General features: G+C 46.1%; 1 protein-coding gene across 1 annotated transcript; it reads right to left on the bottom strand.

The window, feature by feature from the left end:
- Window positions 1-1,089: 1,089 nt before the first annotated feature.
- LOC123019448 (cytochrome P450 2J6-like) lies at window positions 1,090-24,224 on the bottom strand. The gene is made up of 9 exons (XM_044422337.1): window positions 24,057-24,224; window positions 18,704-18,866; window positions 16,838-16,987; window positions 14,641-14,801; window positions 7,564-7,740; window positions 5,321-5,462; window positions 3,673-3,860; window positions 3,158-3,299; window positions 1,090-1,280 (listed from the first exon to the last, which is right to left on the bottom strand). Exons 1-9 carry the CDS (start codon window positions 24,222-24,224, stop codon window positions 1,090-1,092), a joined length of 1,482 nt encoding a protein of 493 aa, XP_044278272.1.
- Between the last annotated feature and the right edge of the window lie 1,602 nt (window positions 24,225-25,826).

A 25,826-nucleotide genomic window follows, 5' to 3' on the forward strand; every position in this document is an offset into this window, starting at 1 on the left:
TGTTATTGCGTTCATAAAGGTTCATAACATTAATTGCAGTTGCAAGCCGATGCAGGGGCAGTGGGTTTCCCTCGGCCGTCAGCAACTCTGACAAATCCATTGCAGGAAGGGCGCTGATGCCGGATGCGAGGCAACCTGGAGTGCTGTTGCAAAGGCGCCTAGCAAATGCGTAGGTAAGGATGCACTGAAGCCTGGTGGCATCTGTCCCTCTTGCATTTGCAGACTTCCTCTTGTGCTCACCCCTCAGCTGGAAAGCAAGCTGAGCTGAGCTGAAGTCTGCAAACGCTCATGGAACGAAGGTTGCGCAACCAGACACCCTCTTTGGTGCCCATGCAGCAGCACAAACAAATTCTGCCGCATGTGGCACAGAAGAGTGAAGTGGTTCACAGTGGTTGTGCAGGACTTGATTCCTGGTGTGCAAACCCGGGGTACCCCCACCAGCAGTTCAGACTCACAGCCATGGGAGAGTGGACTGGAATCTGGAGAGCTGAGCCCAGGGAATCTGATGGATTTCTCACACATTCCTATATGCTGGCATCTGAAAGAAGACTGGAAAGAAATTCAGGGTACAGCACTCCATGAATAGTCTGGTAATCTGTCAAGAATACTGTGGATTTGTCCAGTTACTCCACTTTCTGCAGTAACTTCAGTTTATTTAGCCCCCACAAATTATATAATTGGCTTTAGGAATGTTCAGATTTTGTTCATCTCAGTTCCAGCTCAGTTCCATGGATTTCCAGGAGTCTTTTGGCCCATCATCTCCTCAACGATAGAACTTTTTTGTATGACAATTTTGTTCCTGATTCCCAAAGTGCAAACATGCACTTGTCCAAAGATCCCCCACCCACCGACAAAAAAAGTTTAAAAGCAAACAAAATTGCTCTGCAAATCTGCAGAATTGGCGTTATTTGGGGAAATTGGTTTCGCTGAGGGATTCTCATGCTGGATTCACCAGAAGCTGAAATCGAATCTGTTGAGGAGCAATCCCACATCCGTAACTGGTTTCTTGGGGGATTTGTTTGTCTTGATGCACTCTGAAATTTCAGAAATTATTTGCTCTGTCCTGTTTAGCTGTGACAGTCCCCCTCTTCATGCCACCAAATTTCGTGGAAGAGCACAGATCTTGTAAGGGTATGGCTGCACAGAAAACCCTTTTGCAGGCGTTGTGCTGAGTTCTGTCACTCCTTCTGGCATCTGTAACGTGAACGCTTGCAGCACGTTTGTGATGAAGAGGAAGAGTTCTTTTCTTGCCAGATTCTCCCCCAAACACAGACGCTGCCCTGTGGAAGGAGAGATTTTGCCATTGTGATCACTGGGCAGCTTAGATCAAGCAACCACATCGTCTTTTCCAAGAGATTTCATATACCCTGCTATTCTCTCTCCACCCAAACGCTACATAGTGAAACTGAATGAAATAGAGTTCGCTGCTTGGAGGAGAGAAATAACCTGTTTGTTTCAGATTTCATGGGCATTTCCCAAAAAGGATCTTCAAGTGCTGAGGATTCTGTTGGGGCAGGGAATCTGATGGCTGCGCTCAGCTCCCTGGACTCTGGTCTGCTTTGCTGAATCACGACTCAAGTGTGTTCTGGTTACTTTCCTGCAGATTTCCATAACTTCCACTTTACCCACTAAGTCATTCCTGCTAGTCAGTATTAAGCCCAGAAGAGCTGATCATCCAGTTCTTCTCTCCACTTTCTGTAGAAGAAAGTTATCTGCTGTGCAGATCAAGAATTTCTTGGAAGAGTCACTCTTGCAGAAAGATATCCTGCTATTTGATGTCCCCTGTTACTACCATGCCACCCTGAAATACTGTCAATATGCTTAACAGAAGATTCATTCTTGCCTTCTTGACTGGGTGGTCAGTAGCAGACTCCCACTATCGTGATGAGTTGGAAATAATGCACGGGGTGCAGAAAGTGGAGGGGGAGAGATTTTTCTCCTTCTGCCAAAACACTCAAACCCAGGTCATCCCATGCAGCTGATTGGTGGGAGGCTTAGGGCAGATCAAAGGAAGGTCTTCTCCACACAGGGCACAGTAGCCATGGAAAGTGGTGATGGCCACCAATCTGGATGGCTTTAAAAGGGGATTGGACAGATTCGTGGGGGAGGAGGCTATCAGAGGCTTGTGGCCTTGCTGGCCATGTGCTCCCCCTTTCATCAGAGGTGGCCTGCCTGCACACACCAGTTGCTAAGGAGCTTGGGCAGACGAAGGCCTTGCACCCATCCTGAGGGAGGGATCCTGTGGGTCATCCGGTTTGCCACCGTGTGGATGGAGTGCTGGACTGGATGGACCTTGGGTCTGACCCAGCTTGGTTTTTCTTATGTTCTTATGAAAAAGCCTGCTTAGTCCCTGAACAGAACAGAGAGGCTAACATTAGAGGCACAATCCTATGTAAGTTTGATGGAAAAAGGGGGACTACAAGTTCCAGGATGCTGGCTGAGGCATATGGATAGCTGCAGCCTTTTACCTGTCTGAATTCGCACAGGATTGTGCCTTGGCCTCTGGGGGGGTATAGAAAACTAGGAACAATTCCAACAATAAAAAAGTGTAGAAGACAACACTTTTGTGTTGTGTAGGACCTGGAATAATAAAATCAAATTGTGATGACCCAGGTTTAGTCTAGACATCAAGAAAAGTTTCCTCACTGTCAGAGCAATACGACAGTGGAACCAGCTGCCTGGAGAGGTCGTGGGCTCTGCCATACTAGAGGCATTCAAAAAAACGGAACAGCCTTCTAAGTGGATGGTGTGAATTGGGGACCTGCACCAACTGGCCTTCTTGTCCCCTTCCAACTCTACTACTCTATGAAAACAAACAAGTAAATGCACCTCTTGATTGTCAGCTGTGATGGAGCTTTCAGACCAACCCCCACTCTTAAATGCCTCCTTCCATTCTTCCCCAGCCCGTGCACTGTTGCTACCCTCATGTTCTCTATCACCTCTGAAATGGTGGGTATCACTTTCAAGCTTGGCATGTCCTGCACCATTGACAACCCTGCTGGTCAGACTCTGCATTGCAGAGGCTCCTTGCATGGCTCAAGATGTTGGCTGGAGATGCTGACAGTTGGTAGTCCAAGATGTCTGAAGGGCTCCAGAAGGCCCAGGGGAAGGTTGGTGGCCCCATTAGGTCATGCATCCATCTTTGAATTCAGCTTACCTACTGAAAATGGGATGAAGGCATCGTTGTTCTGGAAATTTCCATCCTTATCTAGGAAGTGGTTTGGGTTGAACTGATGGGGTGTCTCCCACTTTTTGGGGTCATACAGGGCAGAAGCAATATCCAGGATAACGATTGTTCCCTGCCAAGACAGAAACTAAGTGTTTGGCTTTCAGCTTGTCCATCTGGTAGCTGGATTTGATTTGTTCCAAAGCAATGACTATTTGCATGACCGATTTCATTACGAATTTAGAGATAGTTCATTGTTTCATATAAAGCTACCCCTGTACAAAATGCTTTATATAGCACAAGCAAATAATTCCCTGACCCATGAAATTTGCAATTTTATAATTCTGCACATGGGAGATAATAAATGAAAGAAAAATAATGAAGGCACAGGTAGACTGTGGAACATTATAAACATTAACCTATCAGGTGTACCTTTAGGCCAAGAACCTGTAAGCTTCTTCTAGGAGGAGGCCAGGACATTAAGATTTTTTAAAACTGTCAGATACCTTTTTAATGGGAAAACCTAGTATAGTTGTATCCTTCGTACAGCGTCTGAAGCTTCCAACTAGGAGAACAAAGTTGAAACGCAGGATTTCATGAATGACTGCATTAGTGTACGGCATCTTCTTCTGATCCTCATAGAAGATGCATTGAGAAGGTGTTAGAACAGCATCAATCTCCTTCTGAATGTTCTCTGAGGAAAAGTAGAAAGGAGGCGATTTTATTGTGCATGTAAAACTAATGCCTGTGCAATCTTAGAAATCACATTGTTCCCCAGCCCCCCAAAAAACATAAATAAAAAGGTAAAAGCATTTGCAATTTAGACTCAAATGAACCTATTTGTCTATCAACCTGCTTCATTTCTTGGTATGGAAGCATGTCCGTATTCTCCACCAATATTAGTCTGTGATTCTGTTGCATTGCAGTTTCTGTTCTGGCTGCCTTGCAACAGAAAAAAGGGGATTTCAGAATGGGGATAATGGATTGTGCTCATGAAAATGCAGTGATTTGAGATTTATAAATATTTAAGGTCACAATCTTATGCAAGATTAGACAGAAAAGGGGGCCTACAATTCCCAGCATGGGAGTTGTCCTTTTTTGTCTGATTGAATTGAAAAAAATCGCACCTTAAGTGTTGTTTTTGTTGCTACCCTAGAATAGAACAACAGTAAACAAACAGAAAATAATCTAATAAATGCAACAAGAATAAAAGCAGTGAACCCATGAAAAACATGGGTTTTTGGTCAAGCAACTTATAGAAAATGCCAGCAGTTCCAAGCCAGCCCATTTACTTGGAGAGGTTGTTGTTCATATTATCGTGGGAACTCTTGGGTGTGCTTCAAGAAGAAGTTGGGCTGGGGAAAGAAGTGTACATTTATGCTGAAGAAAAAATCATAATTACCACCACTAGCACTAGCACCATTCATAGAAACATAGAAACAGAGTAAGTCAGAAGGGGTCTCCCAGGCCATCTAGTCTGACTCCCAGCTCCAGCTGGCTCCGCTCACAACATGCCCACCATGTGGATGTCCAGCCTGTCCTTGAACACCCTCACCGATGGGGCCTCAACCACCTCCCGTGGAAGCCCATTCCACACCCTTGTGGAAGCCCATTCCACATTCAAAAAGAGCCATTTATTCTGAAAAGCCACAATACAAATTCACTTATTTGACCTTTGGTTTTGGGATTCAGATTCCAGAAATACAGTCATGACAACCCCCCCCCCACCCCAGTGCTGAGACTGTGTTTCCATTTGGTAAATTTTCCACCTAATCCAGAGAGAAATGGATTAGAGGATAATTTTGGAAGTATTTGGGCTGGTACTCCCATGAAGCAAGATAATGCCTTGCTAAGGCAGCAGGTGTTTCCAACCTTGTTTGGTGGGCTTTCCCAGACTGAAAGTCTCCAGAGAAGCCACTTGTCCGATTGCTTGCTATGTGATGGCCTGAAAATTCAGTGTGAACCAACTTTGGAGGGATAGAACCGAAAAGCCACATTAGAAACCCCTTTCATCGATATGTGTCTTCACATTTCACATTTTAAAAACTTAACTAGGCTGGACAGTCAAACCCTTCTCTTTTGGGGCACCTGGCTGTTGTGGGAATCCTATCCAAGTTGAAATCTTTCCAGAGTGTTGCCAAGTCCATCACTTACCTTGGACATCTGGATAGACCACCATAAACAGCAGTGCCCATTGCAAGGTGGAGACCACAGTGTCTGTGCCTGCGGTGAAGAGGTCGTAAATAACCTGGACCAAGTTGTCTTCATCTAAGCTAGTTGCAGGATCACCTTTTTTCTGTTGTTGGCCATTAGAGGAGAAAAGGGAGCACATCAAAATCACCACTATCTTCTCTGCTGTTCATGAAGACCATGCAGAAAAGCATGCTGTTCTCATGGCAAATAGCACAACTTAGGATCACAGAATCAGAGTTGGAAGGGGCCAGAAAGCCACAGGGTCCAACTTCTGAAAGCTGCATTGCTTTACAAACCAAATTCTTTTTTAAAATAAGTTTTATTCTTAATAGACCTAACAAAAAAGGAACTAAAAAGTCATAAATCATCAAAAACATCAGGCCTACTGGGTCAGCCCAGTTTCTTTTTATGTTAAACAATAAACATATTTAAATCTATGCCTAGTCCCATTTCTCTAGCCAATAATAAAAAGAGTCCCGGTTTGATAGAAGTCAGTATCTTCTTTCTCCTTCAGAGACAAAGTCAATCTGTCCATTTCAGCACAGTCCAGAATCTTTTTTAGAATCAGTTCATCTGTAGGTGGCTCTGCACTCTTCCCATGTTGGGCAAATGCAACCTTCGCAGCTTTACAAACAAAATTCTATGAAGAGGAGGCAATTTAGGCTGCAAACCTTCTGGTATATCCCAGGGTTCAAGTGCCATTGAACGCATAGCGTAGCCATGCTTTTCTCCATACAGTCTCTGTTTCTCGAGATGCACGATCTTGAGATGCATGTCTCTGATCCTGCACAATCATGTATTGTTTATTTGCTTATTTATTTCCTTTCTATACTGCCCCATAGCCAAAGCTGTCTGGGTAGGGAAGGCTACTGCAAGCTGGTACCCTCCAGATGCTGGCCGAGAATTGTGGGAGTTGTAGTCCAGCGCATCTGGAGAACCCCAAGTTGGAGAAGGCAGTGCATCATTTCCATGGGATTCTTTTTGGCCCAATTCAGAGAGCATGAGGAAGGAGTCATGATGCTTAACTGCCTGATGTAGCATTTACTTTGACAGAACCTTCAAAGAAGAAACCCCCCCCCCAAAAAAATCACTGGGCCCTTTTGTAGGACCATACACTAATGAGCACCCCCTTAATCAAAACTCGTTCTGCCTCATCCAAGTAACACTGCCCTCCCCATATTCACATTTGCCTATCCCCTCCAAAAGTGCCCATTCGGTTTTATTCATAATCATATACATTCTGAGTTTGTAGTTTTGCTTCATTACCCATGAGGGACTCCCTTCAGTCTCCTAGTAAAGTCTGTTTACTTGGTATTTGAAGCCAGAATTGCTCTTGGAATCATGGCAATTTTCCCTCTTGAAGTATCTGAACTGGTCTGAAATGGGGTGCTGAGGTGGGACTAGAGCTTGGTGAACGTGTTGTGGTGAAGTTCCCTGGAGCCCATCCCTCCAGGGAACTTCACCTGGAGGGAGTATGTGGAGCTCCTCTTGAGTTCAGACCAAGCTGACCAAGTAGAAGTCCACGAATGTTTGCAGAAGTCCACGTGTGCAACTGGCAAGCTTCTTGCGCTTCATGTGAGGCTCAAGCAACAGCAGCAAATTGCGTGTGTGAAAGAGGGATGCTGCCTGTGCAGCAGGTCCAAAGGCGCACGATTCCTGGCGAGTGCACAGCAATCACATGGCAAGCTCACCAGGACATCAGAGCCATGGCTGTGGAAAAGCGGGCAGGAGTCTAGGAAGCTGAGTCCAAGGAGTCTGATGGATTCCCACCCCCCAAAGAGACCACTCACACATCCCTGTTTAGTGGTACATCGTTCTTGGTCAGAGTCTTGATCCATCTTGCCAGTACTTCTGACATTCAACTGACCATCCAGGAATAGAACCTGGGACCTTTTGCCTGCGAAGTGTGAACTATTCCATTGAGCTACACGTCCGGTAAATTTCAGGCAGTGCTTATTCTGATTCTCTGGCATCTGCCTTTTTTTAGAAGAAGAAAACTCATACCTGTGAAGTATCAGCATGCAGAAAGTATAATTCTAGATTTATTGATTGTTTGCGTAGCATTTTTAGTTCCTTCCCTCCTTGTGCCACAACTATGGCCTTTCTGATTGTAATAAAGTGATAGAGATATCTATCAAAGAAAGTTGATTGATAATGGCCATGAAGCTGTTCCCCCAAATATACCCTGCCACGCTATTGCTTACTCTGTCAATTTCGCTCAGGTAGTAGTCAATGAAATCCGGGAGGTCATCCAGTTTCTTCTTTTCCTTGTGATTTCTGATCTCCTTCCTCCCAAATGAATGTATAAACTCCAGACAAGAAATTGCCTTCTGGTGAGGTCCGGGGAGGCGACGCATGAGCCATGGAAAAAGTTCATACAACTGTAGGAGAAAAAGGGAAGCAGTTGGGCAGTAGATGCTATCACTTTCCACACATGGAGGAATTTGCCTTTGCACAGCTGTTGCAGACACAAACGTGGTGCTTCCCCAACCCCAAATATAGAAAAACAGACAAAGTTGGTGGAACTTGTGAATAATGCACAATGGATATTTTTTTCTAACCCTAATCCTATAACGCCAGTCCTCTATAAATTGCTTTGGATGACCATTGAAGTCTGGGCTCGCTCCAAGATGTTTGTCTTAATGTATAAAGCCCTAAACAGTTTAGAACCTGAATATCTGAAAGAATGTCTCAATCTTTATGTTGTTGTTAGTCGCGAAGTTGTGTCCGATCCATCACAACCCCATGGACAACATTCCTCCAGGCCTTCCTGTCCTCCACCATCCCCGGAGTCCACTCAAGCTCACACCAACTGCTTCAGTGACTCCATCTAGCCACCTCATCCTCTGCCGTCCCCTTCTTCTTTTGCCATCTATTGTTCCCAGCATTAGACTCTTCTCCAGGGAGTCCTTCCTTCTCATTAGGTGGCCAAAGTACTGGAGTTTCATCTTCAGCATCTGGCCTTCTAAAGAGCACTCAGGGTTGATCTCCTCTAGGACTGACTGGTTTGATCACCTTGTGGTCCAGGGGACTTGCAGGAGTCTCCTCCAGCACCACAATTCAAAGGCCTCAATCCTTTGGCACTCAACATTCCTTATGGTCCAACTTTCACAGCCATACATTGCAACTGGGAAAACCATAGCCTTGACAATTCGCACTTTTGTTGGCAGGGTGATGTCTCTGCTTTTTAGTATGCTGTCTAGATTTGCCATAGCTTCTCTCCCCAGGAGCAAACGCCTTTTAATTTCTTGGCTGCAGTCCCTGTCTGCGGTGATCTTGGAGCCCAGAAAAATAAAATCTGTCACTACCTCCATTTCTTCCCCATCTATTTGCCAGGAAGTGAAAGGACTGGATGCCATGATCTTAGTTTTCTTAATGTTGAGTTTCAAGCCAACTTTTGCGCTCTCCTCCTTCACCCACATCAAGAGGCTCTTTAGTTCCTCTTCACTTTCTGCCATGGGAGTGGTATCATCTGCATATCTGAGGTTGTTGATATTTCTCCCAGCAATCTGAATTCCAACTGGTGATTCATCCAGCCCCGCCTTTCTCATGATGTGCTCTGCATATAAGTTAAATAGGCAGGGCGACAGTATACAGCCTTGCCAAACTCCTTTCTCAATTTTGAACTAATCAGTGGTTCCGTGTCCAGTTCTCACTGTTGCTTCTTGACCTGCATACAGGTTTCTCAAGAGACAAATAAGATGGTCTGGTACTCCCATCCCTTTATGCACTTGCCACAATTTGTTGTGATCCACACAATCAAAGGCTTTAGCATAGTCAATGAAGCAGAAGTAGATGTTTTTCTGGAACTTGCTAGCTTTCTCCATGATCCAGCATATGTTGGCAATTTGATCTCTAGTTCCTCTCCCTCTTCGAACTCCTGCCTGTACTTCTGGTAGTTCTCGGTCCACGTACTGCTGGAGCCTAGCTTGTAGGATTTTGAGCATAACTTTGCTAGCATGTGAAATGAGTGCAATGGTGCAGTAGTTTGAACATTCTTTGGCATTGCCCTTCTTTGGGATCGGAATGTAAACTGAACTTTTCCAATCCTGTGGCCACTGCTGAGTTTTCCAAATTTGCTGGCATATTGAGTGTAGCACTTTTACTGCATTGTCTTTAAGGATTTTGAATAGCTCGGCTGGAATACCGTCGCCTCCACTAGCTTTGTCATTGCTCAGACTTCCTAAGGCCCATTTGACTTCTCATTCCAGGATGTCTGGCTTGAGGTCAGTGACCACCCCATCGTAGTTCTCAGGGACGTTAAGCTCTTTCTTGTATAGTTCTTCTGTGGAATCTTGCCACCTCTTCTTAATCTCTTCTGCCTCTGTTATGTCCCTGCCATTTTGGTCCTTTATCATGCCCATCTTTGCATGAAATGTTCCCTTCATATCTCCAATTTTCTTGAAGAGATCTCTGGTCCTCCCTATTCTATTGTTTTCTTCTATTTCTTTGCACTGTTCATTTAAGAAGGCATTCTTATCTCTTCTAGCTATTCTCTGGAATTCTGCATTCAATTGACCCTGCATGGCATAGCTCATAGCTTCACTGAGCTACACAAGCCCCTTCGCCACGACAAGGCAGTGATCCATGAAGGAGTCAATCTTTATAAGCCTACCCTAAGATCATCTTTGGAAGTCCTGCTCTGGGAGCAGGGCTGTCTTAACAGCATTATGGACCCCGGGCAAAGCAGTGTACTGGGGCCCCTATGACAACTACAACTACTGTTAATTTTGGAAGTTTTCCAATTTTCCAAGGGTTAACATACACAGATTAGTATGGGGCCCACAGGAAGTGCCCATCAGGTCCATGCATTAAGACGGCCCTGTCTGGAAGCTGTCTTTAAGGGAAGTTAAGAGAGTGGCTACCTGTGGGTAGGGCCTTCTCAGTTGTGGCACCTCATTTATGGAACTGATCTTCCAGAGATGTGCACCAAGTGCCTTCTTTGTATATATTTTGGGGCCAAGTTAAGACATTTTTATTTGTAGAGCATTTTAATCATTGACTATTTCTGGTTTAAATTTTAATTCTGACCTGCATTTTAATTAGAAAATTTGGTATTTTAATTGGGATCTTTTAGGATTTATCTAATCTGTGATGTTAATGAATGTTGTTACCTGATTGGTGCTCCTGCTGTGATGGGGATGTTTTATTGGTATAGATGTTTTACTTGATTGATTTATGTAGTTTTTATGCTTTGTTATGGCTTTATTATGTAAACCGTCCAAACAGCCAAAAGGCTATTGTGACAGGAGACAAAAGCGTCAAATAAATAAATAAATAAATAAATAAATAATATATGGGCAAAAATGTTTACACATTAAGCTTGGCCTGTGCATGCCTGTGACTAGTTGGGTGGAAATGAGTTTGAATGGGCAATTCCAACCCACGTTGAGCTTCTGTTTTAAGGTTGTGCACAGGTTGTACAAAGCCTGTGCATGGCATGGAAGAGGGATGCTTTGGCTGGTCTCACAGGCTCCAGTCCAGGGATGCATGCCATGAGCAGAGCCGGCTAGAGCTGGGAGTCAGACTAGATGCCCTGGGAGGCCCCTTCTGACTCGCTCTGTTTCTATGTTTCTATGATGCTGCTTGCGCAGTGCATGGCTTGATTCCTGGTAAGCACCTTGCTGGCGAGCTGGGCATGCTCACCAGGATCTTGGACTCAGGGATGCTGCAAAGCAGACACGAGTCCAGGGAGCTGACCCCAGGGAATCTAACAGATGCTCACCCCAAATGGATTCCTTGCCCATTCCTACTTTATGCATCCAGCTTCTGGACAGGAAATAACCTGAGTTGAAGATACTTGACTGTCCTCATCAGTGGGACACCAATAGCTCTGCCATATCACAGCAAGTTTTTGCTGTGTCTACTAGAAACATAGAAACACAGAAGCATAGAAAAACAGAAACACAGAAACAGAGAAAGTCAGAAGGGGTCTCCCCGACCATCTAGTCTGACCCCCGGCTCTAGCTGGCTCCGTTCATGACATGCCTACTAAATATGAATATGGATTGCTGAGTTGTCTGGTGTTATGTTGCCAAGTTGGGCAAGTGTTCATGCTCTTAATAGTCCTCTGGATATTCTTAAGCTAGGAAGTGAAGAGAGCTGACAGGAAGAGAACGGATGCCTTTGAAACGTGGTACTGAAGGAGAGCCTGGACTGACAGAAAGGCAAACAAGCAGGACCTGGATCAAATCAGGCCAGAACCATCCCTAGAAGCAAAACAGACAAAACTGAAGCTGTCATGAGAAGGCAAGAATTCCTGGAGCTACGGAAAGTCAAGAATGGAAGTTCAAGAAGAAGCCCAACTATGTGATGGATGGACTCCATCAAGACAGTCACAACCTTGAGTTGAGGATTGTTTAGCAGGTTGTCAAGGACAAGACATTCTGAAGGACACTCATTCATAAGGCCACCAGAGATGACAAGAAGAAGAACATATTCTTAAGTGCCTCCAAGTCAGTCTCTAAGCTTAAACCCTACAATATGGTACATAGATCTTTAACCTCCTTTTGCAATGCTTTTACTTGCTGGCCCTTAGAGTGCTCATCAATTTTTTATTTCCTCATTGTAGGAAGATGAATGATAAAACCTGAGAAGCGTAGAATGGAATCGGGGAGCTCGCAAGGGTTCTCTGCCACAGGGCAAAAGGAACATGCAGTTGGTTCAGGCACACAGCTTTGCTAGTCTGAGTTCTCCACCCGCACCCTTCCTTACAGGTTGGCACTTGCAAGGACGAGGGAAACCCCCCTCCCCAGTGCAATGTTCTCACACTTTATTGTGTCACTCAGGGATTTGGAATGCTAATTTATTGTGGATGTGTATCTCAACCATGCTTAATTTCAGCCTCTGATAACCTAACTTGTTCCAAGTGAAGGTGGGACAAAATGGGAGGGACCTGACACCAAGTTATCTTCAGTTGTACCTGCAAAAGTAGGTCTGGAGCACAAATACACACCATAATGACTCTTATTGTGGGTGCTGGATTGCAGGGGTGGGGTGCTTTCAGAATTTCAGCACTCAACTAGTTTTGCTCCCACGCTTCTTCACACAGGCCACAAATCATAAACATCATTTCAATGAAGTAAGGAACTTAACTAGGGTAATTTCCTAGCAAACTTGGGGGTGAGAAAGGAATTCATTTAGTTTCTCAGCAATCTCCTTATCTTTTAATAGGCGAGTTACTCCTCTGCCATCCGATGGGCTAGATGCCTGCCTACCCTATGTCTGCTTTCGATGTATTCAAATGAGATGTTAAAAAATGGTTAAGCCTTGATGTTGCTAGCAATATGCTCCTTAAAATCCTTTTGTCTGCCCCTTGTTGCCTGTTTACATTTCTTTTGTGATGGAAACACAGAAACAGAGCGAGTCAGAAGGGTCCCCTTGGGCCATCTAGTCTGACCTCCAGCTCCAGCCAGCTCCGCTCATGACAAGGAGGACGCTACTGAGTGGTAGAACGCCATGTGCTTTTCAAAGAGACGTTCCCAGGTGTGGGGAGCAGGCCACGTTCTCACTCTTTGCTGACTTTTCAGGGAGACACATCATTGGATACTGAAGAGGAGGAGGAAGAGGTGATAGGGGTCAGAAGCCTTTGAAGCTTCACCAATTCCTGGTCATTTCCTGCAGCATTCCAGGTCAACCTTGGGAGGGGGCCTGCTTTGGGAGAGAGGGATGGGCTTCAGGAGGGGAAAGGAAGCAGGCACAGGACCCTGTCCTCGATTCAGAAAGGAGGCACCAGTAGAGATGAGCTGCCCAATCGGAGGGCCTCTGCAGACCAGGCCACCTGGCTCTCCACCAGCAAGAACCAACCTGAGGGTGGGGTCAGCAGCACCACTGAAAGAGAGGGACTAAGGAGAAGAGTCCAGTTTGGATTCAGCTCTCTTTACATGAGCAGAGGCTTATCCTTCCAGCTCGATGGAAGGCTATTTAAAGATCTGCATTGTCAGGGATTGTCCTGCAGTTTGGAGCCTAGGGGGAGGAAGGGAAGGAGCCGGCTCTTTGGGGAGCCATTGAATGGGACTGAATTCAGACGAAACTGAACCAGCTGGGCCTGCTGTTCAAGGAAGCTTCCTGCAATCTCACAGCAAAACCCTGCAATTGATGTATTTCCCCTGGAGGCTTGAAGCACAGAACAGTTATTAAAATAGTGGTGAGAATCAGTGTATGCAATCACACACAAGCACTTCCTGTTTTTTGGCAGCAGGAGGGAGTGTTTGAAGAGATACAGGGTGGTGATACTGCGTAGAATGGCTCTCCCGACTTCTACCTACCCCAGCACTACAACCTACACTTGAAGGCTTCTTCATCTGCCCCCACCCAGGAAGGCCTGGAAGGAGGCAGCAAGGAGGTCTTTTCAGTGGTGGCCCCCTAATTCTGGAAAGATGGAATGATCTCCCCACTAAGGCCCACCTGGCACCAACAGTCGTATGTTTTTGGTGCCAGCTTAAGACTATCCTATAAGCCTGGATATTTAACGGCTTATGATGGGATATGTCACCTGTTTAATAGATCTAATTTTTACTGAAGTGGTTTGAGTGGCTTAAACTGTTATGTGTTGGAATTTTATGATGTATATAATTTTTATGCTATACAAATTTTATTATCTTTTTATCGTCATCCACTTTCATTATTGTCCTCATGTTTATGAATGGCTGCAAACCTCCTGGAGAGTTTTGGCTGCTGGGTGGTATAGAAATAAAATTAAGAATAGTAACAATACAATCAATAATCATGCCAAAGAATGAGTCATCTAAAAATGGTGAATTATTGGGGTTGGAAGGAAATCCACAGAGAATTCTTAAAGAAATGGAAAGGGAACACTTATATTTGGTTGAGGATATGTCACATAACTGAAGGTAAAATCCAGTGCATTCCTAGATGGAAAAAACATTCTCCCAGCATCCCGTCAAATAGAAATTCCAGCTGAGCATGCTGGGAATTGTAGGACTGTATTTCTGTTTAAACTTGCATGGGATTGTACTTGAAATCTACTTTTCAGTATGGAGGAATGTGATGTTGATTGGAAGGTTGGAGTATCTTCCTTACCATTGAAAAAGTTAAAGCCTGTGCAAGAGAAAAATAGCAGGGGAAGGAGATGCAGAAGAGCATTACTTAAATGTTGAACGGTGTGGAAACGATAGGAGCAGAGTTACAGAGTTACTTTCAGCCTAAAGTCAGCAGGTGAAGTTGTTTTGCAGCAGAATCATGTGAAAAACAGCACAAAGATACTTTAGAACACAGCATGGATTTTTCTAACATTATTAAGCCAAAGCAAAATAACTTACAAAATGGCATTTAGAGAGGAAAAAATGTGCTTCGTACTCGATGCATTCGACCAGTTTGCAGAATGTTTCATCTTGAATGGAGAAACGGTGTCCGAAAACCACACTGGAGATCACGTTAGAGACAGCATGGAACAAGGGGAGAGCTGGGTCCAAAGGCTTCCCTTGGAAACACACAAATTGGCCACCACAATTAACTCACCAAGTACTGCCGCATTCTGAGAAAAGAGCTAGGAGAGCAGGAGAGCTTGTCCGGGTAATCACCCTCTCCCATTTTAAGGCACTCTAATGTTGCAAGTTCCTTTAACCCCACAGCTCCTCTAGAACAGGGAGTAGCAACCTTTTTGGTCCCTTGGAAACAGCTGAATTTTGGGGTGAGCCCAATGGAACAGTGACTCACGGTCCTTCAGGCCTTTGGACATTTATTTGCAAGATTCTTTCTTTACTTGCTCTATTTCTTGGGTTCTCTCTTTTCTTGCTCTCCTGCTCCTGCTCCTCCTCCAGAACTCTTCTCCCACAACTGCTTTGACCTCCTTCTCCCTCCTCCCCTCCCTCCCTCCACTACTTTTCTTCCTATTCCTGCAACAGTTTCATCGGCCCTACCACTAGATTCCCCCCCCTCCTCCTCTTCCTCCTCTTCCTCCCATCCCCTTTGCCTTTTCATCTCCACCTACTGACATCTTTTCTATGGTTCATTTGATACACTGCAAATAAATAAACACATCATTGTGGGACACTGTATTATGGAGGGTCTTTTGTTGTGCAACAGTCCAGTTTGTGTACAATTCCATGGAAGAGTGACACAAAAATTGGAGCGCCACGTCTAGTTTTCTAAGACAGCAGGTCAGCCAATGTGCTTCTGCCTGGAGATCTTGTTCAAACACAGGAAAAGGGACACTGTCCTAGTCGAAGTCCTGTGTCTGCTGACTAGCAGTGCTTCTTCACAGTTTCCAGCCAGAGACTTTCCCCCAGTTTTTCTCTAGCATTGTGTATGTGCTCCCTCCTTGACCAGGGCTGGCCTGCCTGCACACCCCAGTTGCTGGGGAGCTTGGGCAGGGGGAGGCCTTGCACCCCTCCTGCGGGAGGGATCCCCGGGCAGCTGGTTTGCCACCGTGTGGATGGAGTGCTGGACTGGATGGACCTTTTGGTCTGGCCCAGCGTGATTCTGCTTGTATTCGTACATTCTTAGCATCTCCTGGGGTTGAACATGGGAGCACTTGCTTGAGGAGCACGTGGTGGCCCTGAGATACACTCACTCCCAAGGCCAATTCTATCAAGTCTGGAGGGGGAGACAATGTGGTCACATCTTTGGGAAGATGGAGGGTAGAGATATGACAGCAATCCATCTGGGGCTGGGAATCTGTCGGATTCCCTGGGCTCATCTCCCCGGACTCTGGTCCGCTTTGTGGAGGCCCAGAGTCCGAGTTTCTGGCAAGATTGCTCAGCATTCACAGGATGTTGCCAGGAAATGATCCCACCTGTTACATAAGTGGCAGCCACTCAAACAGCAGGTGCGTAATGGGCCACAGGTTGGTCATGGGGGCGCTTGGTTGTGCAGAGTCCACCAGGAAAGCAGTGGCTGCTATAGGTTGGATGGGCTATTGATGACCACTTGCTGTAGGATGAATGGGCTACTTTCTGGGCTGGCACTGCAGCCCTGAGTGTCCGCTAGGAAATTAGCTCCCAAGCAGCATCCACTGGGTCCAGGCTGCCTTTTTGGGCTGCTGCTGCCTCAGAAGGAAGTTGCCCATTGCTCAACCAGGCTCAGCAATTGCTTGCAGAGCTCCTCTCAGCTCAGCTCTCTTCGGAAGAGCAGGCCGAGCACAAGAGCGCAAGAGCGAGCCCGTGAAGGCTTGGGGGGTGGATTCCACCAGGCTCCATCCCACCCCGAGTGGTGGGATGGGGCACAGGAGTGAAAGCAAGTGAGCTGCCTCCAGGGCTGGCGTGCATTTCCCCTCTTACGAAGACATGTGGAAGCCCCTGGAAGGGAAGAGGTTTGGATGGTGGATTGTGCCCCTGCCTCCCGCACCTCATTCAGTTGCCTTTGCTGTTGTCAGAACACAGGTGACATTCAAAGGTGGAGGGGGGTTTTGCATCCACAACTGGAATGGAATGGATCTTCTCCCTGCCCCTTCTCCCTCCATCTGTGCCCTCCAGGGAACTGTAGAATTTTAGCATCAAAACCCACATTCTTCCTGACCTTTCTCACTTGCAAGCAAGGCCACCAGATTGCTGGCTTCCTCTTGGACACGGTGCTCCATGTTACTTCTTCCAAAACCAAGCAACCGCAAAGTTGCCACTCCAAATTTCCTCTGTTCTTTCCAGATGTGGCCACCTGAAAACAGAATACCTGTGGGAGGTAAAATATTATTGTTAAGCATGTGTTGGGAAAATTCAAATAAATCTTATAGAGCAAAGTTCCTTATGTGTGCCTTTTTGATATAAAATTAAACAGTGGTGTCTCTGCTCCTCTTGCCCAGAAAGAACTAGAACTTTTGGCCAAGCTCCACGCACCTGGTAAAAGCAGCCAGTCCCGGGGGCTCCATTATGTATGCATTTCCTTGCAGAATCAGACAAGCCACTGGGGAAGCTGCACTTGCTTTCCAATGTAAAAATACTTCATCTTAAGTAATTCTGCGTCTCAGATTGCAAAAACCACAACATTTTAAACCTGCCAGATTTCTGTAACTCCTGATTGTTTTATTTGTTATCTGTTACCTAAGTCTTTGATGGGTTATGATGCTTTTCCTGATGCTAATAATGATTTCTCCATACTTCTGTGTTATTCCCCATTGTCCTCAGCTTCTCACCCATTCAGAGTTCCATCACTGCCTTGAAACTGTGTACGTGACTCACAAGTGATAAAAAACTCTGACTGTGTCCTGGAAGCTTGTGAAGGAATTGACAAGGAACTGAGGGAATCCACTGGTACTGCCCCCTCCCCCTGCAAGCAGATTCCTCACACATCCCTAACTGGAATTTGGTCTTGTAGGCTAGTATGGCCCGAGGCTCACACAGTTGGTCAAACTTCCCCTGGCTCGATTTAGAATGGAACCAGAAATTATGAGTGGTGGTGGAGAACAATATGAAAGAAGATCTCCACCACCATCCAGAATCCTCTAGATCTCCTTACCAGCCGTATCTAGCATCAACCGAAGAAGCTAGATACCCTTATCTCCCCTCCCACTTTCAGGAGTAGAAGATGTTCAGGCAATGAATATTTTCTGGTGGAAAAGTCAACCATGTGTGTGCGCAATTAGTATGAAGACTTGAGATGTAGTAAATCAAACCTGTCTGAGATTACTCAAGAGCTTGACTGTGTCTAACTCATCTTTGGTTTGTGCCTGCAATAAATCAACATCAATGCAAACAGATGAAATGTGCCTCTTAATTGGTGCATCTGTGATTGCTGTGGTTTGCATTCTGTAGGAATGGGATAGGTTTCTGTTCCCCAGTGTGTAACCAAGGATCTTGCTCTCTCTCCTGCAACTGTTGGTGCAAATGCTTTATTGAAATGGCTTACTTGGATGAACCCAAATGCAGAGTGAAGCTCCCCTTCCTTAACACCTTCTTCCCCTCCCATGGTGGCTCTGGTAGCCATGGGTAGGAGTTTCCCTTGCTCGTACACATGCAGTACTGGTGCCTTCATTTACACATGCTGGGGACCCTGGGAAATGTGATGTTCCCAGGGTGTCTAATATCCAAAGAATCAAGGAGTTCTGGGAATGTGATACTTTCCCATGGCTCCCTGCTCCTGAAATGACACTGTCGCAGTGTTGCATATACTTGGGTGCAAGAGAGACTTGGCAGTAGCATGGCAAGAATGGTCTTCAGCTCGGACTAAAATCTAAATTGAACTGAAGTTGCTGTGGTTGTCTTCATGCTGAAGGAAGTACTCAGTACTATTGAGGTTCAGAATGAATTATGAACTATAGTACCATCACTCTACACAGAAACACTTTGGTGTCCAATTAGGTCTTCGTGAATCCTAGTGATGAAGAAAGAGAGTTGTTGGAAAACATGTGTTTGGGTCTATGCATGGGAAGAAGAGAGAAATAAGACTTACCCTTCTCATGCATCATGTCTCTGACAAAAGGGCTCACTACTCTCCATGAGACTTCTTCGGCATGGTTGACAAGCACATGTTTCACCGGGTGGAACCCATTCACTACAACCATTGGCAAGTGTCCGATCCAGATGGTGAATATTTCCCCATAAATCTTTGACAACTGCATTGTGATTGAAAAAAGAGCATAATTGTGGGTACAGCATGTCCGCGTCACCCTCGTTATGCAGAGATGTTACCAACTCATTTAGTTCTTCCATCGTCTATTACTTTCATCATTGAATCATTCCGAACTCCCAGTTTGAGCTCTCATTGCTTGCCAACTGCCTTTGCTGTCTAGGAATGCCTCCCGTGAACCTCAGGACTGCTCATCGGCCTGGCAACTATTCCCAGATACCAAGAAATCCTGAAATGGCTTTGTCCCAAATTATTAAAGAGCTCCTCCACCCGCTTGGGACACTCACCTTCTAAATTAAGAATATTTGGAGGGGCCCTGGCCAGATCTTTCCCCTAGTGAGATCAAGTTAATTTAATTTAATTTTTAATTTAATTTAATAATTTAATTTAACAATGTAATTTAATTTAATTTTTACTTATTTATTTTTGAATTTGTATGCCACTCAGTAATCCAGATGGATTCTCTAGATCGCCTACAATTTTTTGAATATGTTTGAAAAATCACTACCTTCTCCAATTAGGATGAAAAGAACCATTACTTTTTGTATGATTCTGTTTATCTAGTGTAAACAGCTGGGGCTGAGCCATATTTGATGGAAAAACAAAGCAAGACATTCCTTTTAGTAGCATGAGATTGTGGAACTCTTTGTTTAAGAAACTGAGAGCCAGTGTGGTGTCGTGGTTAAGAGCATGGGACTGGGACTCAGGTGATCTGGGTTCTAGTCCCCGTTCAGCCATGGAGCCAACTGGGTGAATTTGGGCCAGTCACAGACTCTCAGTCCAACCTACCTCACAGGGTTGTTGTTGTGGGGATGAGATGGAGGAGGAGATGTAAGCTGCCTTGAGCCCTTTGTAGGAAAAGGCAGGATATAAATTGGAAAAATAAATAAATAAATAAATAAATAAAATTGTCTTTCCCTCCAGGGACTGGGGATGGTAGGGTGAAGTTCCAGAGGACGGGAGGGTGGCATCAGTGGTCCCAATTTTCAAAAAGGGTAGTAGAAGGGACATGGGGAATTATAGAACTGTTAGCCTTATGTCCATTGTAGGAAAAACAATGGAAAGGCTCATAATAGAGAGAGATCTAGTGATGCTAGATAGGGAAGGGAGGCTGACAGCCACACAACATGGCTTCTGCAAAAACAGGTCCTGCCAGACAAACCTTGTGGAATTCTATGACAAGGTTTCGAGATAGCTAGATAGAGGGGATGCAGTGGATGTGGTATACCTGGGTTTCAGCAAGGCCTTTGACAAAGTGCCTCATGATATCCTGGTGGAGAAACTGAGGAGCTTTGGGATACACCAAAGCACTGTCCAGTGGATTAGGGCATGGTTGACTGACCGAAAGCAGAGGGTAACCATTAGTGGGGAATCATCGGGATGGCAGCCAGTGACAAGCAGGTTCCCCCAGGGCTCTCTCCTGGGGACAATCCTCTTTAATCTTTTCATTAATGACATGGAAAAAGGGGTGAACAGTCTGCTGATTAAATTCGCAGACGACACTATAACTGGCGCAGTGGCCACAACTGAGGAGCAGGTACTCCAGATCCAAAAGGATCTGGACAGACTACAGAAGTGGGCAGCAGACAACAGGATGGTGTTCAATGTGGATAAGTGCAAGGTCTTGCACTTGGGTCATAGGAATAGGTGTCCTAAGGACAGGTTAGGTGACAAGTGGCTGGAGAACAGCACTTGTGAAAGGGACCTCGGGGTGCTGGTTGGCTGCAGGCTAAACATGAGTCAGCCGTGTGATGCGGTGGCCAAGAGGGCGAACGCCACCCTTGGTTGCATAGCCAGAAGTGTGGCTTCTAGATCAAGAGAGGTATTACTACCACTGTATACTACTCTGGTGCGCCCGCAACTGGAGTATTGTGCTCAGTTTTGGGCTCCTCATTACAGGAAGGATATAGTCAGGTTAGAGTCAGTGCAGCGTAGGGCCACAAGGTTGGTGGCTGGTTTACAGGGGGAGCTGGGTCTCTTCAGCCTGGAGAAGAGGAGACTCAGAGGGGATCTGTTGGTGACATACAGGTATGTGAGGGGATGTCACATGGAGGTGGGTAGAGACCTGTCCTCCCCTGCAGAGGAAGGCAGGACGGACTCCAGTGGAGCAAAGCTCAGGGAACCCAGGTTCCATTTGGATGCCAGGAAGCACTTCCTGACAGTCAGGACCCCGAGGGTGTGGAATGGGCTTCCACGGGGGGTCGTTGAGGCCCCATCGGTACGGGTGTTCAAGGATAGGCTGGACGTGCACATGGTGGGCATGTCATGAGTGGAGCCGGCTGGTGCCAGAGGTCAGACTAGATGGCCTGGGAGGCCCCTTCTGACTCACTCTGTTTCTATGTTTCTATGATTCCAATATGTATCATTTTGATGGAATTCCATAGCATTTCCAGTATAGCAAGTGGCAGTGGACTGCACTGGAGTTTGTTTATTTCTTTGGAGTCCACAAGAAATTTGCCCTTCTTTAAAGAAAATATTGTCTGGAAATCTGTGCAAATTTTAACTAGAACAAATAGATTTTTTAAAGAGGTCTTTTGTATGTGCACGTGAAACGGTCCAATTTGAAAGGTGCTGCTTAATGGATGTCCAAGAAGTCAAGGTACACGAAAAATTGCTACAAGGAGGTGAAGCAGTTGCTTTGCTTTCCTTGATAGCTGTCAAAAGGAGAACTGCTGAGTATCTTTGCTTGTGAAAGGGGTTGGCCAGGGTGCCCTTAGTGATGCAATCCTCTATTTTTATGTAGGGACCTGCCAGTTATTATATGGGATTTTTGACAGGGCTAAGCAGGGTTTATCCATAAGGTTACTGACATATCCATACATTTCAATATCATTAAAAATATGTACATGGCTGTCATTAAAAATAGAAATCAATGGGCAGGCTTGATATGGTACAAATCAAACCAGTACTTGCAAGGACTGGAACAAAGAACCAACCTGGAGCCAAACCATCAGATTTTCATATCCTTACCCAACAGAATTCTCACATATCCCTACTTCCACTTCCTGGTGGGCTGGAGCATTGCCTTTCCCTTCTCTGGGGTCTGAGAAGACGCTCCAGTGGCCACTTGGCCAACTTGGTGGCCTCATGCAGTGCAATCTCATTTCTGACTACTCAGAAGTAAGTGCACTGCATTCAGTGGATCCTGGTGCCAGTGAGGATTGCAGGCAGTGGTTGTTAAAGCACGGAGTAGCAAGGTGCATATTAAAGGGCATGAGATGCAGTACATCTCAGCATGTTAGATCCTGCCTGGATCCTGGAGGTCATCAACGCCTCTCTGAGGGACGGCCGGGTGCCTGCCCCTCTAAAGGAGGCAGTGGTCAGACTGGTCAAAAGAAGGCGTTCTTGGATCCAGAGATGGCTGCCAATTATAGACTGGTGGCCAACATCCCGTTCTTGGGCAAGGCGTTGGAATGGGTGGTGGCGGGACAACTCCAAGCTCTCTTGGATGAAACTGATTATCTGGACCCATTTCAGTCTGGCTTCAGACCTGGGTATGGTACTGAATCTACCTTGGTCTCCCTGTATGATGACCTGTGCAGGGAGAGAGACAGCGGGAGTGCATCCCTGTTGGTCCTCCTGGACCTTTCAGTGACTTTTGATACCATCGACCATGGTATCCTTCTGGATAGGCTAACGGGACTGGGAGTAGGAGGCACTGCTTGGCAGTGGTTCCGCTCCTACCTTGACAGCCAATTCCAGAAGGTGGTGCCGGGGGACTTTGGCTCTGTGCCATGGCAGCTATGCCATGGAGTACCGCAGGGGTCCATTTTGTCCCCCTTGCTATTTAACATCTACATGAAAACGCTGGGAGAGGTCATCATGAGGTGTGGGCTGCGGAATCACCAGTACGCTGATGATACCCAGCTCTACTTCTATTTTTCAACCAATCCAGGTGAGGCAGTGGCTGTGCTGAACTGGTGCCTGGCTGAGGTAATGGGCTGGATGAGGGCCAATAAACTGAAGTTCAATCCAGACAAGATGGAGGTCCTGTTGGTGGGTGGTTCGAGCTCCTGGGTAGGTGGCCTGGACCCTGCCCTGGATGGGTTGCACTCCCTCTTAAGGACAGGGTCCGCAGCTTGGGACTGCTCCTTGACCCGGAGCTGTCTTTGGAAGCTCAAAGCGCGGTGGCGAGGAGCGCTTTCCTTCAGCTTCGGCTAATCCATCAGCTGGGCCCCTACTTAGCGACAGTGACGCATGCATTGGTTACTTCCCGGTTGGATTTCTGTAACACGCTCTACGTGGGGCTACCCTTGAAGACAGTCCAGATACTTCAGATGGTGCAAAATAGAGCTGCCAGGTTGCTGACGGGGACTGGGCATTATTCTCATATAACCCCAGTCCTCTACCAGCTTCACTGGCTTTCCATTGAAGTCTGGGCTCAATTCAAGGTGCTGGTTATCACCTACAAAGTCCTTAACGGCTTGGGACCTGGATACTTGAAGGAACGCCTGCTTCCATATTTCCCCTCCCACCCCTTGAGATCAGCGGGAGAGGCCCTTCTCCGGGAACCCTCCATGAAGGAAATTAGGAGGGTAAGTACTCGGAGGAGGGCTTTCTGTGCGGTGGTGCCCCATCTATGGAATGTGCTCCCCAGAGAGGTCCGCCTGGTGCCAACGTTATTTGGTTTTTGGCACCAGGCTAAGACCTTTTTATTTAAACGATATTTTAATAATCCTTAATATTAACTATCGGTTTTAATTTGCAGCCGGAATGAATCGGGTTTTTAATTTGTATAATCTGTATGTTTTGTTTTATATTTGTTTATTTATGTAAGCCATCCCGAGGCATTAAGCAATGGGACGGCATATAAAAACTCTAAATAAATAAATTGGAAGGACACGTGACTGGATGACCTGCATCCTACTCAGTATGCCCAGGTGCAGAGTTCAGATTAATAAATAAAAAAGGCTGCATGCTCCACAGCTCTCGCCTTCCCTCTTTCCCTCTGTCTCCACTTCCTTTGTGGCTTCCCCATTTGAATGTCTCAGTGTAAGCTCCATGGGGGCGGGGGTCTCTCCTCTTACAGGAGGGTGGGCCAGTGTGTCCAGCATGGGAATTTCCCGTGTGGTCCAGGCAGGGCTTCTGAAATTCTTGCACAGAGTCAGTTCATGAATCTGCCACTCCGTATCGTGCAACTGACCCCTTGTATGGAGGGAGAAAAGAGAAAGCATACCTTTGAAAGTGTGTTCTGATGCCATCCAGAGGCAAAGCACCACACAGTCCCCAGGACAGGCAGAGGAACTGGCCCAGGTGGGAGGTGCCACTTGACCCACTGCAGCTTCAAAAACTGCAGAAAAAGAAGAGACAGCACAGCAATGGCAAAGCATGCACTTAACTCCATCGCCGTCTTCACCGATTGACTCCAATTCTGCGGCAGCCGGGATTGCCTCTTGTGACTTCTTAACAATTCACTGCATCCTTTATGTTTGACATTTGCCAGTAGTCTGGATTGCCAAACTTCCAAGGTGTTGCAAGCCAGATTACTAAATGAAGTCATTACAGGTAGATAACATCTGGAAGCACCTCCAAAATTGGTGTAGGAGGCTGGTATTACATTTTCAGAGGATGTCTTGCTGTGCCAAGGAAAGGCAGAGGTGTGGAGAAAATGCAGGGACTCCATCTGCTCAAGACAGAGGGAAAAATTGCAAACCACCAAACCACTCAGTGATGCACAACCAGCAACCTTCCTCCAGGTTGAGGGCTGCTGCAGGTGGCACGGAAGGAGGGATGCTGCTTGTGGGGCTCAATTCAGGGCATGGTTGATGGACCGAAAGCAGAGAGTAACCATTAGTGGGGAATCAACAGGATGGTGGTCAGAGACAAGCAGGGAATCCAAGGCTCTGTCTTGGGGTTGATCCTGTTTATCTTTTCATCAGTGAAATGGAAGAAGGGGTGACCAGTCTGCTGATCAAATTTGCAGGCAATACTAAAATGGAGGCAGTGGCCACAACCAAGGAGCAGGTACTTCAGATCCAAAAGGATCTAGACAGACTATGGAAGTGGGCAAGGGACAGCAGGATGGCGTTCAATGTGGATAAGTGCAAGGTTTTGCACTTGGGGCATAGGAATGGGTGTCCTAAGGACAGGTTAGGGGACAAGTGGCTGGAGAGCAGCACTTGTGAAAGGGATCTTGGGGTACTGGTTGACTGCAGGCTAAACATGAGTCAGCAGTGTGATGCGGTGGCCAAGAGGGCGAACGCCACCCTTGGTTGCATAGCCAGAAGTGTGACTTCTAGATCAAGAGAGCTATTGCTACCACTCTACATGACTCTGGTGCACCCACAACTGGAGTATTGTGTTCAGTTCTGGCTCCACATTACAGGAAGGATATAGCCAGGTTAGAGTCAGTGCAGCAAAGGGCCACAAGGTTGGTGGCCAGATTGCAAGGAAAGCCATATAGTCTTGAATGAGGTGGAGCATATAGCTACCGTGTTTCCCCGAAAATAAGACACTATCTTATATTTTTTTTGGCTCACAAAAACACACTGGGTCTTATTTTCGGGGTAAGTCTTATTTTTTATTTTATGTTTTAATGTGCACAACAGTCCACACTTATTCATGTACAACAGCATGAATTCATGTACATTTGGTATATTTGGTATCACTCCGCCTGTGACAGGAGCCGGCACTGTAGAGGAAGCATCGGCTTATGCGGCTCTGCTCCCTCTGCAGGGAGCGCAGGGAGCAGAGCTGCATAAGTATGTTTCTTCCACACAGTGCACTAAGTTAAAGTTAAGTTAAAAAATAAAGTTTAGAAAGGCCCTTTATGTTCCTCACTGGCCCTGGGAATAAACACAGCTAGGTCTTACGTTCAGGGTAGGTCTTATATTTTAGCAAGTACTAAAAATAGTACTAGGTCTTATTTTCGGGGAAACACGGTACCAATAACCCCTGCCAGGGAGGGGAATTGTATGTACAAGCCCTGCCCAAGAGCAATGAATTT

Source organism: Varanus komodoensis, unplaced genomic scaffold, assembly GCF_004798865.1.
Source record: "Varanus komodoensis strain SLA01 unplaced genomic scaffold, ASM479886v1 scaffold125, whole genome shotgun sequence".
Taxonomy (NCBI): Eukaryota; Metazoa; Chordata; class Lepidosauria; order Squamata; family Varanidae; genus Varanus; species Varanus komodoensis.